Below are 14,572 nucleotides of genomic sequence, written 5' to 3' on the forward strand. Positions count from 1 at the left end.
CCATGCCATCAGGCATTAGGCACTCCACTGCAGCCCTGACATCTCCACCTGCTACATGGTGCAGAGAGACCAGTGCACAAACAGGCATAACTCAGTGGAATGGCACTGGGATAGCATGGCCAGGGCTCCTGGTTCACTCTTCACAATGGGACAGGACAGTGGCAAACAAAGCCTCAGAGCTGATGTTTAGCCCCTGCACACCACCTAAAGAGGAAACAGGATGGCCCAATGGGATCTGTCATTTTGGCTGGGACAGCCCTCCACAATTCCTCTATGCTGTATTCTTGTGTCCAACCTAGGTCTGCTTCTGCACCACCAAGTTGCATGGCTTATCAGAACTTTGAGGTAAGTGTGGGGGCCAGAGACTGTCACCTTCCATATCAGCTCAGCCACACACTCCACTCAGACTACCCACTAGCAGTTTCCCATGCAAGCTGTACACAGCAGCCAGCAAAGTATGCAGGAGGAAGGGGGTGGGCACCAATATGTAGAGTCAGCCTGCATGTCACCACTAGTCCTCTGCTAAGTTTTGCAAGTGGACAAAAGAGAAATCCAGTGGCACCAGAAATACCAACAGCGATTCCTGCGTGGCCATCCTTGAGTCCAAACCCCCCAACCCCAGACATATGAAGGAACAGCCCTAAGAGGAAGTCACAGATGGGGTGTGTGGCGGGGCAAGGAGGGGCATGAAGCTAGTTTCATCTGCTCAAAAAGAGACAGAGACAGAGTTGTAGAACACCTCAGATTGTGTTGAACGGTAAATCATGAAGAGGTCTGATGAACTGGGTTACCATCTCCCTCTGTCTAGCGCCACTGCAAGCTGCTCCCAGGGGCCATGGGAAGACAGGCTGAGCTGACCCTAGCTATAGCATGTATCTACGGATGAAAAACTGCTCAAGGTAGGATGCTTCACGAGCTAGGTTGGAACTGGTAGCGCTCTAAATGACACTGATCCTTTGAGGAAGTGACCTATAACTGTAACTGCTCCGTCTGCTGGTGCATAGGGCTGTGTACCTGCAAAGCAATGAGTCCCAGGGTTGCTTAACCAACTGATCCATGGAGCACAACGTAGCAGCTGCCTGCCATCCCAACCCAAAATTGTTCCCCAATGTGGGACTGCCAGCGTCCCTGCCCCTCCCTTACAGTCAGCGTTCCTGAGGACATTTTCCTGGGTACACTACCCCATTGCATGACCTAAGGCATGGAACAGGTGGGCCTGGCTTAGATTGCCCTATAGACATACACTGCAACCTTTGGGTGAGGGAGCTGGCATTCTCCAGGAGGTACTACAGCTCATGCAGAGGAAACAGGGGAGGCACATTCAGCCTCCCAGACTGGGACAGCTGGACACTAGCTGCTGCTCACCTGTCAGTGCATGGTTAACCCTTCAGGTTGAGGTTCTGGAGATGGGGTACTTGTTAGGGTTCTGGAAGGAGACACATTAGCCACACAGTATGGACTTTGCTCTCCCCCTTACTTGTTAATATTACTTGTTCCCTCAGTGGTGCTATGTGCCCTCTCTATACCTCTCCTGCTCCCAAAGTGCAATGCTGTATGCTGTAAGTATGCGTGTCAGAGACCTCCAAGACAGAGACCCGTTTCACGCACTCTAAGGGCCAAGCTACACATGACGAATGACACTTGAACAGCAAGTGTATTTCTCTCTGTTCACTTGCCCTCCACTCAATCCACTTGCCGTTCAAGTGTCATTCGTCATGTGTAGCTTGGCCCTAAGTTAACCATGGGGAACCTGATTGTGGCTTATGTGGTGCTGGGGTGTGTGTGATTGGTTGCAGCTATAGTCAGCATCCTGTGCTCTGCTGGGGCTTTGTGGGGGGGCCCATGTGTGTTGTGGGGGGGGATGGTGCTTGGCCTTTCCTCTTTTATTGGCACCTATGGGCTATGCCATAGTTTCAGAAGATGTACATTTTTACTGGTTTTCGAGGGTATGCCTAGATTAATGAACCAACTAATTCCTGCCACACTCCTGGGTTTGCCCCCTTCCCTGCCAGCACATCAGCTTGTGCCAGCCTTGCTCCAGTGCATTACCACACCGGTATGTGTCTAGAGCACAGCACCAGCAGGACACTCCATTGGAGATACACCACATCGCACTTGATTGCTCCCTGTAAGCTTTGGGCTTGGCCTCAGGATGGCACTGAAGATCAGTTCCCAAACCTTTTAGTAAGATGGCATCCACCAATTGAATGTGTCTTTGTCAAAGGTTAACCTTCCAGTTCTACCTTCAGGGCAGAAATGAAGTTTACCATGCTCCCAAGGCACTTAACCAACGCTCCCATTTTCTGCAAGGGTTTATCTACTCACCTCTTAGATGCATATGCTTAAATAGCCTGCCCCCAAAAGCTTCATATTCATGGGAAAGAATACAAAGTTAAGCACTCTTACATCCAGTGAAAATCGTGCACATAAGTTGCATTGTTTTCAATAAGATCTATTTTTTAAAATGGATTACATATTGTATAGGGTATTTACATGCACTAAAAGAACATTAGTGTTGGAATAGGTGACTCAGCACACCTTGGACATCGGAGGGGGGTGCTGCATATCTCTCTGAACATATATGTAACTCTAGCAATCTGCCACTGTTTTGTCGAAGGTGGGAACGCCTCCTGACTCCTTCTTTCCTCTATGCCTCTTGGGAGATTTCTCTCTCTTGCCTCGTGGCCTTTCAATGAGAAGGATCTTAGCCCCATGCTCCGCCATGAAGGCTCCTTTCCCACAGACTTACAACTCAGCCTCGCCGCCTACACTTTCAGGCCGTGGTTTAGAATTAGGGAATGTAACACTTTAGATTTGGATCTTTCCCTTTTACTTCAAGATATTGCTATGGAAGGAATCTACTTCAATAAAACTGTAAGTTCTATCTTTCTATGATTTTATCTCCAATTAGTAGTATTAGCGCTGCTTACCTGATACTGAGATCAAAGCTGCCACTTAGAAGGAATCCTTTCTTCTCATTTAAGTATATGGCATGGATCCTACCAGAATGGCCAGAAAGGAGAGGACGGACTTCCTTCACCTCATTCAAATTCAGAAAACGAATTTTGCGGTCCACAGAACCAAAGGCCACCAACTTCCCACCACTGTAGTGAATCACCCTTCCTGGATCCACACTGAGAGAAGAAGCAGAGGCTGAAGAAAGAATTTGATTTGGCAGTATCAAGAGGAGGAAAAGTTGCAAGCCTTGCGGTGAAAACATTTGGTCCTTCCAGCTATTTTTATAGCCCTCTTAGATTTCAGCTACTGACGGACCTACTACTGCATCAGCAAGATTTGGTAAAGTGGACTGCTGCCAAGAGAGCAGGTTTCAGCTCCGTTGATCTGACTCTGCAAGTACTCTGTCTCTCTAAATTATGCAATTAATTTTTTCCTACATTTTCATATTTTTCATTAAGAAGACGAAAACAAAAGTTTGGGGGAATATTTTAATTTTATAAACATGATTTTAAGGGGCGAATCTGGGCAGTACTTGCTTTGGTGTACAACTACTAGACCCCTAATGCTTTGTTTCCTGATACGTCTGCTCCAGTGCAGACAGCTTGTGAGCAGTCCATTCCTACCCCACAACTCTATTGCGTTCAAAGCAAATTTCCAATGACTTCAAAGCTCCTCTTGAAGTGAAGCCAAGAAACCATTGAAAAATTGTTGGTATGCATTACTCCCTTCAGAGGGCCTAAAGGAATTTATTCTATGAGGGATACCACATGGAATCAAGCCACTAATCTGAAAAAGGAAAGGAAAAGAGGGCTTTTGTATTTCCAGGCCTTACTTCCTTTCTTATGGTGACTACAAAAGTAATTAGCATGCAGATAGCTATGTTCCATGAGAGCGAACACACGCAAACATGCTGCGCAGAGTCGGCAATGTTGGTAGTTCTTGCAGTGAATGCATTAAAATCCAGAAAGGTTATTTATGTTAGATATGCAGCTCTAGGTATCCATGAGTCAGGGGGAGATCTTTTTAGGGTACAGGTATAGGGGATCAGGCTGCATGTGCCAATTATTTGCAACACACCATGGGGTGAAGAAAATCTTGTACAAGCGAATTTATAATGGTGGGATACAAAGGTGACATTACATGTTGCATGTTACTGGTGTCTGCCTTATCCTTTGCAACGATGTGACTACTTCTGGGTCTGCACCTGGCTTCCTGTTTTTAAGAGTTGAACAGTGAATCATCAAAAAGTAATCAACTTGTCTTTGTCTGCAACTAAATGTCAGCCTGTTACAGCAAAATAAAACAAAGTTCAGTAGCACCTTTGATATGGAGTATTATCCCATTCATTGGGGAAGCGTGTACTTTAAAACAGGCACATGGAAACTAAGAGTCTCTTTGTTCCCAAGCAACACATTAACCACTAAACCACAAGGCTGTATTGAGATGATTATTCTATCTAATAATCAATCTCTTACAGGTAATCAGTGGTCAAAAGTTTATTTATTCCAGATGTCAAGAGAAAACCTTGTTTCCCATCCAGATCACTTAATATTATCTTCCAAAAAATTTATTAAAAAGCAGTCTAACTACTCTTGAAATGATTAAATAAAGAAAAATCACAATAATACAAAAACACTCACATATGCAGGGCTTTTTTTCAGGTGGAATGGAGTTCCGGAACCTCTTGAAAATGGTCACACGGCTGGTGGCTCCGCCCCCTGATCTCCAGACAGAGGGGAGTTTAGATTGCCCTCCAACACAGAGGGCAATCGAAACTCCCCTCTGTCTGGAGATCAGGGGCGGGGCCACCAGCCGTGTGACCATTTTGTCCAAGGGCAACCCACTGAGTTCCACCACCTCTTTTCCCAGAAAAAAAACCCTGCACATATGTCAATGAAATTTGATTTAAAAGGCATACATGACATCACTCATCCTATCTATCTTAAATTTAAAAGATAAAATATGGTTTCTATGTGTTTTCAGACCACAACCCAAATCTAAGAGATGGAGGAATTTTAGGATGTGGCTACCTTATATAAGCCCAATAACATGAACCTCACATGACCGTATTAAACCATCTAATTTGTTTCTTCTAAATGCAAGATGTAAGATTCCTCTGAGCATTGAATGACACTTTCTCAAAGAATACTTGTTTCAAACTGTGTTCAGCTTGCTCTTGGATTTATGCTGGGCATTCATTCTCAAGGATGGGTCAAAAAGAACATTGCTGAAACAGTAAAAAAAATGTACATTTGCAGATATTCTCAGGCCTACTGTGTTCAAGAATCTATACTATTAAGGTCAGAGTCCATGACACCTTCAAGACCAATATTGAAATAAATGTTGTTAGTCGTTAAGGTGTCCTTGAATTTCTGTTCTATTTAACTGAATGTTAGCCAGTTGATGGTGCCATTATTTTAGCTACCATCAAATTACCAATGGTTTATGGTAGTTAGATATGTTGAGAGGACTCTTTGCTGTGGAGTTAAATCCCTGTCTGCCTGCTCCAGATATTATTTTGGGACTCAAAATTCCATCTTCCATAAAAAGAACAGCATTTAATATTTTTAAAGAATCTTAATGTGATCTCTAAATATCATTATATCTCCACGTTTGATGCTGAGAATGTAAAACAAAAGCATTACGTTTAAAAAGTATTACTCTTTTGGCTTCAGTTTTGCAAGCAAGTTCCTTTTCAATCAGAAGAAACAATAGGGAGGATAGCCTCCCTGCTCTTGTCAGTCTCTGTGTGAGAATGGTGTGACCCCCCCCCCCCAATGTTCTTTTCACCTGTCTCATAGGGCCATAAAAGAGACACAACTTGACAGAAACCACATTGATTGTGCAACGAGGAATAAGTGTCTTTGTGAGTTGTATTTATGGAATGCACACATAAAACGTACAAATAAAGATAAATCTTTCAAAAGCTAGTCCCATGTGGGCCAAATCAACCCAACTTTTAAAAATTGTATTATTTCCTGACACAAAAAAGTGACATTTGACTAACCTAGGAAGTGGCTACAGCTGAGACAGGAATCTAGGATGCTTCTTGGTTGGATGAATAGGTGGAGGGGAGGAGCCAGCCCTGGGAAGGAATTGGGAGGGAAGCCAATTTAAGGAGGATTTTAAATAGCAGGCCAGGGAGGATGGAGTGTCCCTGGTCAAGCAGCACATGAGAGGAGAAAGTATGGAAAGGAGGAGAAATCAGATGGTGCGACACCCTTCCATCATTAATCTGAGTCCTTGTGGCTCCTTTGCTGCTGGAAAGGTCATGATGGAATAGATGCCATGTGGTCTTGAGGAAGGGGAGCATCACATTCCCTCATCTGCATCATAAAAAAATATAAAACTTCAAAACTAACTCTTAGGGTGCTAAAAAAAACCAAAAAACTAAAATACGCTTTTCTATTCACATGAGATTAGCTTGGAAGATTTGTGAGTGTGTGAGAGTGTATGTTTATAGTGAAGGGAGCACTGTTATTAGGTTGCACTTGTATAGAAAGGCAACAATAAATATATTTCATTTGTGGATGCAGTTGATTTAAATTTTAATATATTTATAATGCGTCTTTTTGTGCCTAAAATCCATTATCAGCTGACAGCTTCCCAAAATTGTCCAAAAGTGGACCCAATGAAACCAGAGACTAACAATGGTCTGGAATGGAGGGAATTGGTTCATCCCTAGGAAAAAAACTTGCTTCACTGTATACATACCTCTCTCTTAGTACACGTACATTGTAGCTGCTACAGAAGACATTCCTCTCTTCCAGGTTGACATTATTCGTTAGCTGGCCATGATAAGCCTCATGCATGTATCCATCCTCCTTGGAACCAAGGGAAGAACAATGGTGAGTAGTGATTTTATTTATTTTTATTTATTTACATTATTTATAGTCTGCCTTTCTCAATTAGACTCAAGGCAGGTTACACAGTGTCAGTCAATCCAATCAACAGCTGGAACATTCAGTAACTATGCAATATGGTATGCACTTCAGAAATCTGAAAATATAATGAAAACAAGAATGGCATACAGTGAAGTAAGTGTCTTCCTACTTGAGCTGGCAGAAGGCTTCATCCTCCCTAGGGTTGCTACATGCTCGCTCGAGGCAAGAAATCTTCCCACAAAAACTATGGTTTTATCACAGAGTTTCTAATGATTCCTAGAGAGGTGTGATTTCACTTCCAGATTTTGACCAGAAGTGATGTCTCTCCTTTTGCTGACAACTGCTTCCTCAGTCTCCTGCTGGTTGCTACCTCAAAGGAACATAATGCCATAAGAAGAGCCCTGCTGGATCAGACCAGTGGTCCATCTAATCCAGCAACCTGTTTCACCCAGCAACTGACCAGTTGCCCTGGAGGAACAACACAACAGAACACAGAGGCCAAGGGCTTCTCTTGATGCTGTTTCCTAGCACTGGTTTTATTTGTTTTTTTGCTTGTCCACAATGGAGGCCCAAAGTGGCTTACATTATCCTGAGGTTTGCTGTTTCTGAACTGAGGAGGTTCCATTTACTCGCCATGGTAAGTAGCTATTGGTGGTTCTATCTTCCATGCTGGTTCTATCCTCCTCTGACTGAAGCCCACTCTAGCCACACCTGGGACACACCATGTCAACATAACCACAAAACAGCCTCTGCAAACTTCAGCTGTTTTTCCTTGTTGTGGGACTGGAAGAAGCACGACTTGGAGAGGACACAGCTCCTCCTTCCCATGCTCAAGGCAGAGTTTCCATCAGGGAGGCGTTCACAGAGACAGCCGTCAGTAGCCAGATAATTGGGCGGAGCCCAGGAAGTTGCCACCCCCACCCAGTTCCAGCAGCATGCAAAACCCCCACCAGGCACCTGAGGAGGCAGCTTGTCTTTACGTCCTTTCAGTGGAATAATTTCACCATCTTTGTTTATTTGAGGAATAGCAACCTTGACCACTCTAGCATAGTTGGCAATTGCTCCTTTAGGACACAGTCCCTGCAATACACAAAAGAGAGGAGGGTGACAGTGAATGTTAGGCGCAAGGCAACTCAGTGTAAGGATTTGAATTTGGGTCTCCCAGTCCCACTTCAGCACTCTGGCCTGTATACATACTGGTTCTGCCTAAATAGTTCACTCGTGCCTCTGAATAATGAACTTCTACATAAGCTTAAATTTAAACCAGGGCTTTTTAGAAGTGGATGCAATTTGCTTTATTCATGTGCAGACATGAGAAAAAGGAGCATCAATCAGGAAAATCTTGGAAGAGAAAGTATAATTATTTCAAAAAGAGTCCAGTAGCACTTTTAAGACTAACCAACTTTACTGTGCATAAACTTTCGAGAATCACAGTTCTCTTTGTCAGATGCGCATCTGATGAAGAGAACTGTGATTCTCAAAAGCTTATGCTACAGTAAAGTTGGTTAGTCTTGAAGGTGCTACTGGACTCTTCGATTTTGCTACTACAAACTAACACAGCTAACTCCTCTGGATCTATAATTATTCCCTTTCTCTTGCTACATAGATGAAAATCGAAAAGATTGAGCTGGCCTTGATTTGGGCTCCATTTGCTACCCTTCAGTGCAATTAGTGCTGGAGTTCACTGCACAGTCTGGCCTTCCCAACCGCCAATGTTCTGGCTCTGGAAGAAGAAACAAGCATCTTTTCCTGACAAAGGCAACCTGCCTTGACATCCATACAACTGGCCTAAACACAGCTTCATACTGCTGTACTTTTGTGCCTCTGCATGGGAGGGCAGGATCATTCTCAGTGACTGCTAGAGGTCTTCAGCTGTGCCAGCCGGCACCACCTGAAGTCTCAAATACAACAAAACAGAAAAACAAGAAGTTGAGGTGTAAAGCATGTCTTGTGAAAAAATGTGATCCCAAAAAACTTCCCCATGTTGAAGTTGAAAGAGATGGTACTCTCTTGGGAGTCATCTGCAAATTGGTGGTTTCATGAAAATGTCATGTTGGCCTTCAATACCTTGTGATACATTGCTCATAAATGCATATAAATATCACACGTATCTTTCCCAAATGGCAAACATGAGGAAGGAGTTCTGCTAACTGCTCTATGGTAACCAGGAGAAAAGGAGGGTCAGCTCAGTACCTGAAAGAAGATAATCTCAGTTTGGAGGGCACGATTGGCTATAACGTCATGCCTAATCTCTTTCACTAGGAAGGCCCAGTGTGGACTCACATGGGAACACTGGATAAGGGTCTTTGAGTCTAGCATTCCTAGACGACAACAAGGAAAAATTTGTTAATCCATTGCAACAAAAGGGAAGCATTGGAGAGCTGTGGGAGGGAAGGAGATTCTTACTCAAAATACGCTTGGACAGATGGATAGGCAGGCTGCGAATGAAGTCTATGCGCATGATAACCTTCTGAGAACAAGGAAGCGCATTGGTGAAATCCAGTGAGACCAACAAGTGGTCGCTTTCATCCTCACTCTCAGATAATAGATCGGAGTCCTTTGACCAAACCCTTCGAATACGTGGATGGGCTGTGGTAAGGAAAGGAAAGTCAACGGGTCATTAAAAGGTGGCTGTAAGAAGGGCTGAGTTTTCTTTCCCGAATGAAAGGCAGCAGCCCCACATGAAACTAGTTAGTGGGAAGGAATCATTTTGATGGATCTTTTCTCTGCCTTGCTGCTTGCATATTCCTTATTAAGCTGGTCAGAGGGCAATGGTTCCAGTTGTGCACTCCTTAAAACTCTGAGGGAGTGCAACAGAAGAGTTTTATCCCACTGTCTCACCCCATCTTCATGTTCTTTTCAACATCTCTCTCCTCTATTGCTACACTGTCCTAAACATTCTACAAGATGTGTAACAGAAGCAAAGTGTTCAGTAACCATGCAGGACTGGGACCAAAGATGGGCTTGGCCATGAACTCACTGAGTAGCCTTGATCAAGGAATGACCACTCTGCCTTGATTTGCATGTAGAAATCAAGGTTTATTAGGGGGTTTTTTGGTTATTTTTTGATTGGCAGAAAAAATGTAAACTAAAACAGTGGTAAAATAAAATATAATGCCCTTTTAAATTGACTTATTTGCCGCTTTTGTTTCTATGTTTTGATGTTGCTTTTGTGCTTTTCTTTATGCTTTTATCTGTTATTTTACCATTGTGTTAACATTTGATTTGGGGATAGTTGAAAGTGTCAAGTCTGATGACCCCACTGGGGTTTTCAAGGCAAGAGATGGTTTGCCATTGCCTGGCTCTGCATAGCAACCTGGTCTTCCTTGGAGGTTTCCCATCCAATTATTGACCAAGGCCAGCCCTGCTTAACTTCCAAGATCTGATGAGATCAGGCTTATCTGGGCTATCCAGGTTAGGCCAATATCTGATTAGTTAGTATGAATGCTAATTTTTTTAAAGAAAAGATTATATATATTTTAGTGCTGATAATATTACCATTTTGACATTAGTTTAGAACCAGTGAAGCATCAGTGGAAGGCAATTATTGATTCAGATTTTCCATACTTCCCACTTCCCCAAGCAACTTCTGAGACTTCCAAAAGTTGATGCGGATGTTGAATAAAAAACTGAGCAGCCCATACTGCAGTGAGGAGGGAGAGCTAAGCCAAACTATCTCTACATTGCTTTTGGGTAAATGGCATCACTTATATCAATGGAAACTCCGCTGTTTGAAGGGGGAAATGGGGGCTATTTTGCCTTTTTCACTTGCAAGCACTGGGCTCTGTAAGTTTTTGTCAACAGGCCAAGAGATCTCCAGTGTCAGTTTGACACCAGTCTTTGGGGGGGGAGGAGTTTGAAGTTGTTGGGAGAAGGGGGGTAAGGCTGCCAAGCCACTGGTAGGGGCAGAGGATCCCCTGACTCACCCAATGCTGTGACGTTGCTTCTGGGGGAAACCCAGAAGTGACATCAGTCCTCTCTAGAGCTTTCCAGAAATTCTATATCCAATTTCTAGAGAATTAGGCTGATGGTTACCCCTGTATCCCAACTTCCCCTCTCCCACTGGTTGCCATGCCAGACTGGCACTCCTACATCTGCATGGAATCAACCCTGTTTTCAATGATCCCTGTGCACCTGCAGTCTTCTGGTTGACAACTTCTAGCTATTTGCCTTCTTAAGGTGACAAAAGAGCCTGTTCCTTACCTGTGGTGGCTCCCACCTTGTGGAATGGGCTCCTTGAGAGTGCTGTCCTCAGAAGTTTTTAGAAGGCACTGTAAGACTGTTTTATTTGTAAGGGCTTTCCATGAGGTTTGAGCTACATGATTTTTCTTGAGGGGACGGCCTGATGGGGCTTTATTGTATTTTGTATGTTTTAAAATCTGAAACACTAACAGTGCAATCCTAAGAAGAGTTACTCCAGTCTAAACCCATTGATTTCAATGGACTTAGACTGGGCTAACTCTTCATAGGACTGCACTGTAAGTTACCTTGAGCAACAAGGGAAAGGTGGGGCATAAATATTTCAGTAAACAAACGGACAATTGATGATGTAAGCTGCTTCAAGTGCTATTGGCAGAGAGTGCAGAGTAACAACAACTTGGAAAAATTACTAAATAGCAGTGATCTGATTCACAGAGTGTTGATACAGTTAGATTAAGGAATTTGCACATTTAAAAGTACCAGATGTGAACAAATAATACCAAATAGTCTGGTCTTCCCTGAAGAAAGATAGCTTCCAAAGGCTGAAGAACCACCGGAGGGAGATGGAAGATCATTCAAAGCATGGGAGCCAGATTTCTGTTGTTCTTGTACAAAAAGCTTTTCTTCTTTGGATTTATCTTTATCTTGCAGGGATGGAAAGAGGAAATGTTAATTAAAAGCACGGAAATCTACTCACTCCCCCTATAAAGTTGCCCTACATAGGAAGAAATTAATGTCTCATAGGTCTGCATTCACTCCCTTTGTGCAGTCAGGGTGCTTGAGATTTAGATGTCAGAATGAATTAATCTGTGCTTTGGTCATTGCTGTCTCATGTCATGCGCAGTAGTGTTCTGTGACTTTCAACAGGTTATTGGGCTCAGATATTTACAGTGCCCTAAAGTAGCTTCATCCTTGGAGGTAAGGCAGCTTATCGTTCTGTGGAAGGCACCGGAAAACCGTTTTCCAGTAATGAATTTTTCCGCTCAGGATAGTCTCAGTCCATGACAATGGAAAGGAAGTGATGTGGAAAATGCTAGGATGGTTAGGATTTCTTTCATGTAGCAAAGTTTGATTGCTAGGCTTTATTTTGGATTGGGCCATCTGTGCAAATGTTAGTGTTCCACTCAAAAGCCAGTTTTTCTGTGTGCAAATAGAGTGTTTCCCAGTCTTTATTCTTGTCCTGCCACAACCACAATCGAATGTGAAACTTAGTCAGATACCTGGTATGTGTTCATTATATCTGACTTTCCAATCCTAAAACAATGGTTTTTTGAACAGGATTCCTCAACCTCCCTTGTTTCCTTATTCTACTGCTGAATGGTTCTTATTTCTTAAATAAATTCTTTGCATCTTTGGCGGAGCGAAACAATACTCTAAGTACAGTAATGCACTCAGTGGTCCCACCTTGGCTCTTTCCTAGGTTATTCTTCCTCTTGCTTCTGACATACTCCTTGAAACCTCAAAATATCTTTCCATAAACATTCTTTTCCTACAAGTGAAACTCAACTAATTCTTCTGAACCACAAATTATTTGTTTTTATATCCCCTTTATTGCTCTCCTTGTCCTTTGTGACTTTATTTTTTTTTCTTGAACATTGGTGCCTGGAGCTAGATCTACTTGGGACTTAGGCTGAATTGAAAAGTACTATTAAATCTTGAGGCCTGAAAATTATGCTGCTGGGAACATAACCTAAAATTTTGTGTCTCTGCACCATAAAATTTGCCTGTCTTCAGGTTAATCCATTGTAATTCCTAAATCTTTCTAAGAATTTCCACTACCTGATCCACCTTACTACGACTGTGCATTGTACAACTTTTCACACTGCCATTATAGGCTTAGTTCATACATAGCCTCAACTTTTAGTTGTACATTAACCATGGCATGGATAAAAACCCTTGGCTTGTATTGCACCATCATGAGTACAGCCTTGACGACTGTCCAGGTAAATTAATAGCACCTGTTTGTATAGTCCACCCACTCCTTTTTCATGGAGGATAATTATGTAAATGCAACTAACACAGAGACATGTGTATGAGCCTGAACTGACATTGAAGGTTTTATGAGCAATGAGGGAAGATGAACCCTTCCATGGATCTCACACAGACTGTGTCCTTGTGACAATTGTTGTCAGCAAAATCTTAGATAAAACTCAAAGATGTATCTGATTATCCTGGATCTCAAATGAGCCACATAAGGGCTTTGATTATTGAAGCAAAAAGCTACAAGCAGTTCAATGGAAGTTGTTTATCAGATGGACCTAACATCATTACTCTGTGAAGTTAACAGTGCAATCTTAGACAGAATTATACCCTTTAAAACCCACCAACTTCAAAAGATTTTCAGAAATTACACCCTTCTAAGTCCATTGAAAAACATTTTTATGTGAGTAAGCCTTGTTGCCTAAAGTGGGACTTTACTTCTGAGTAGACCTGCTTAGGCTTGCTAAGTGACCTGTACTAAGCACCTCACTCTGCAATTAAACTTATGAATGCCAGTGTGCCACCAAACCTGTGGACCCCCCCCCCCCCCGCGCCCAAATGGAAACATCTTTTGACTTTGATGGTTGACTGCAAGCTATGAATCTGTCCTACTTTGATCTCTCTAGAGATAAGGGCAATCATAAAGAAAACTATGCCATTTCTGTCATTTATTATTTTGTTACCTAGAAAAGTGTCAGAAACAGTTCCCACTGCCCCCTCACATTTCATTGTTACCCATTGTCACGTTTTTGGTGGTGGTCTTCACATCTTTGGCCAACAGGATATGGATCAGGCTAGCAGCCATAAACAGCAGCTCTGAGTTGCACATCTGCAGCACAAGCAGTGTGTAGTTTGCTTTGGACCAAAAACTGGCATTTAAGAACCACTTCCAGAGGTCTGACATGGACTGCTCCAGTGTCTTTAGATTCAGTGCCCGATCTGAGGTGGAAGAACTTTGGAAGCTGGAAGTGAGAGAAGAACGGCTGTAAATGAAGTCTTTGCCGTTGGTAGGCTTTAAGAGGTTCCATGTATATTTCAGCAGATCCTGATTTCTGAACCTTTTTATGATTCCCACTATAAATTGTCTCTGAGTAGCAGCGCTGGCTCTCGTGAACCATTCTCGGGTAGCAAAAATCTTCCATGACAAGATACAAGATTTGCAGCTGTGGCAAACCGGCACCAAGTCAGTTTGCTTCTTACATCGTAGGTCAGGAGTGTAATCTAGTTTATATTCCAAGAGGTCTGGTATGGTTGGTTCGGGCTTCTGTAAAATCTTCATAGTGCCAGCCCCAATTTCACAAAAAAGATATAAGAGACACAGACCTTCCTAGTTATCCCCATTTATACTCTTCACCCATAAATCCCCTTCTAGAGAAAAGACCAGGGTATGAAATGAGAGAGAGAGAGAGAGAGAGAGAGATTACAACCCTTCTGTTTGTAGAACTCTCTCTTTTTTCAGAACTCCTAGGAGATACTGTTACTACTGTAATTCTCCTAGAATGTGCACAACATAGAACTCCAGTAGCTACCATAACGTATTGTTTCTAATA

At 42.8% G+C, this 14,572-nt stretch overlaps 1 protein-coding gene across 2 annotated transcripts in view; it reads right to left on the minus strand.

Annotated features, from left to right (window-relative positions):
- Nucleotides 1-14,370, minus strand: part of FBXW10B (F-box and WD repeat domain containing 10B) — a 37,898-nt gene extending 23,528 nt beyond the window's left edge. The window contains exons 1-7 of one of the 2 annotated variants that reach the window (XM_054975254.1): nucleotides 13,758-14,370; nucleotides 11,543-11,686; nucleotides 9,249-9,431; nucleotides 9,036-9,163; nucleotides 7,800-7,922; nucleotides 6,673-6,782; nucleotides 2,931-3,134 (exon numbers count right to left, since the gene is read on the minus strand). In XM_054975254.1, the coding sequence (XP_054831229.1) occupies nucleotides 2,931-3,134; nucleotides 6,673-6,782; nucleotides 7,800-7,922; nucleotides 9,036-9,163; nucleotides 9,249-9,431; nucleotides 11,543-11,686; nucleotides 13,758-14,301 (1,436 nt within the window). In that variant the 5' untranslated portion in view covers nucleotides 14,302-14,370. Of the gene's footprint in view, nucleotides 1-2,930; nucleotides 3,135-6,672; nucleotides 6,783-7,799; nucleotides 7,923-9,035; nucleotides 9,164-9,248; nucleotides 9,432-11,542; nucleotides 11,687-13,744 lie in introns of both variants that reach the window. The other variant, XM_054975256.1, reaches the window with a different exon arrangement.
- Between the last annotated feature and the right edge of the window lie 202 nt (nucleotides 14,371-14,572).

Source organism: Eublepharis macularius, chromosome 4 (assembly GCF_028583425.1).
Source record: "Eublepharis macularius isolate TG4126 chromosome 4, MPM_Emac_v1.0, whole genome shotgun sequence".
Lineage (NCBI taxonomy): Eukaryota > Metazoa > Chordata > Lepidosauria > Squamata > Eublepharidae > Eublepharis > Eublepharis macularius.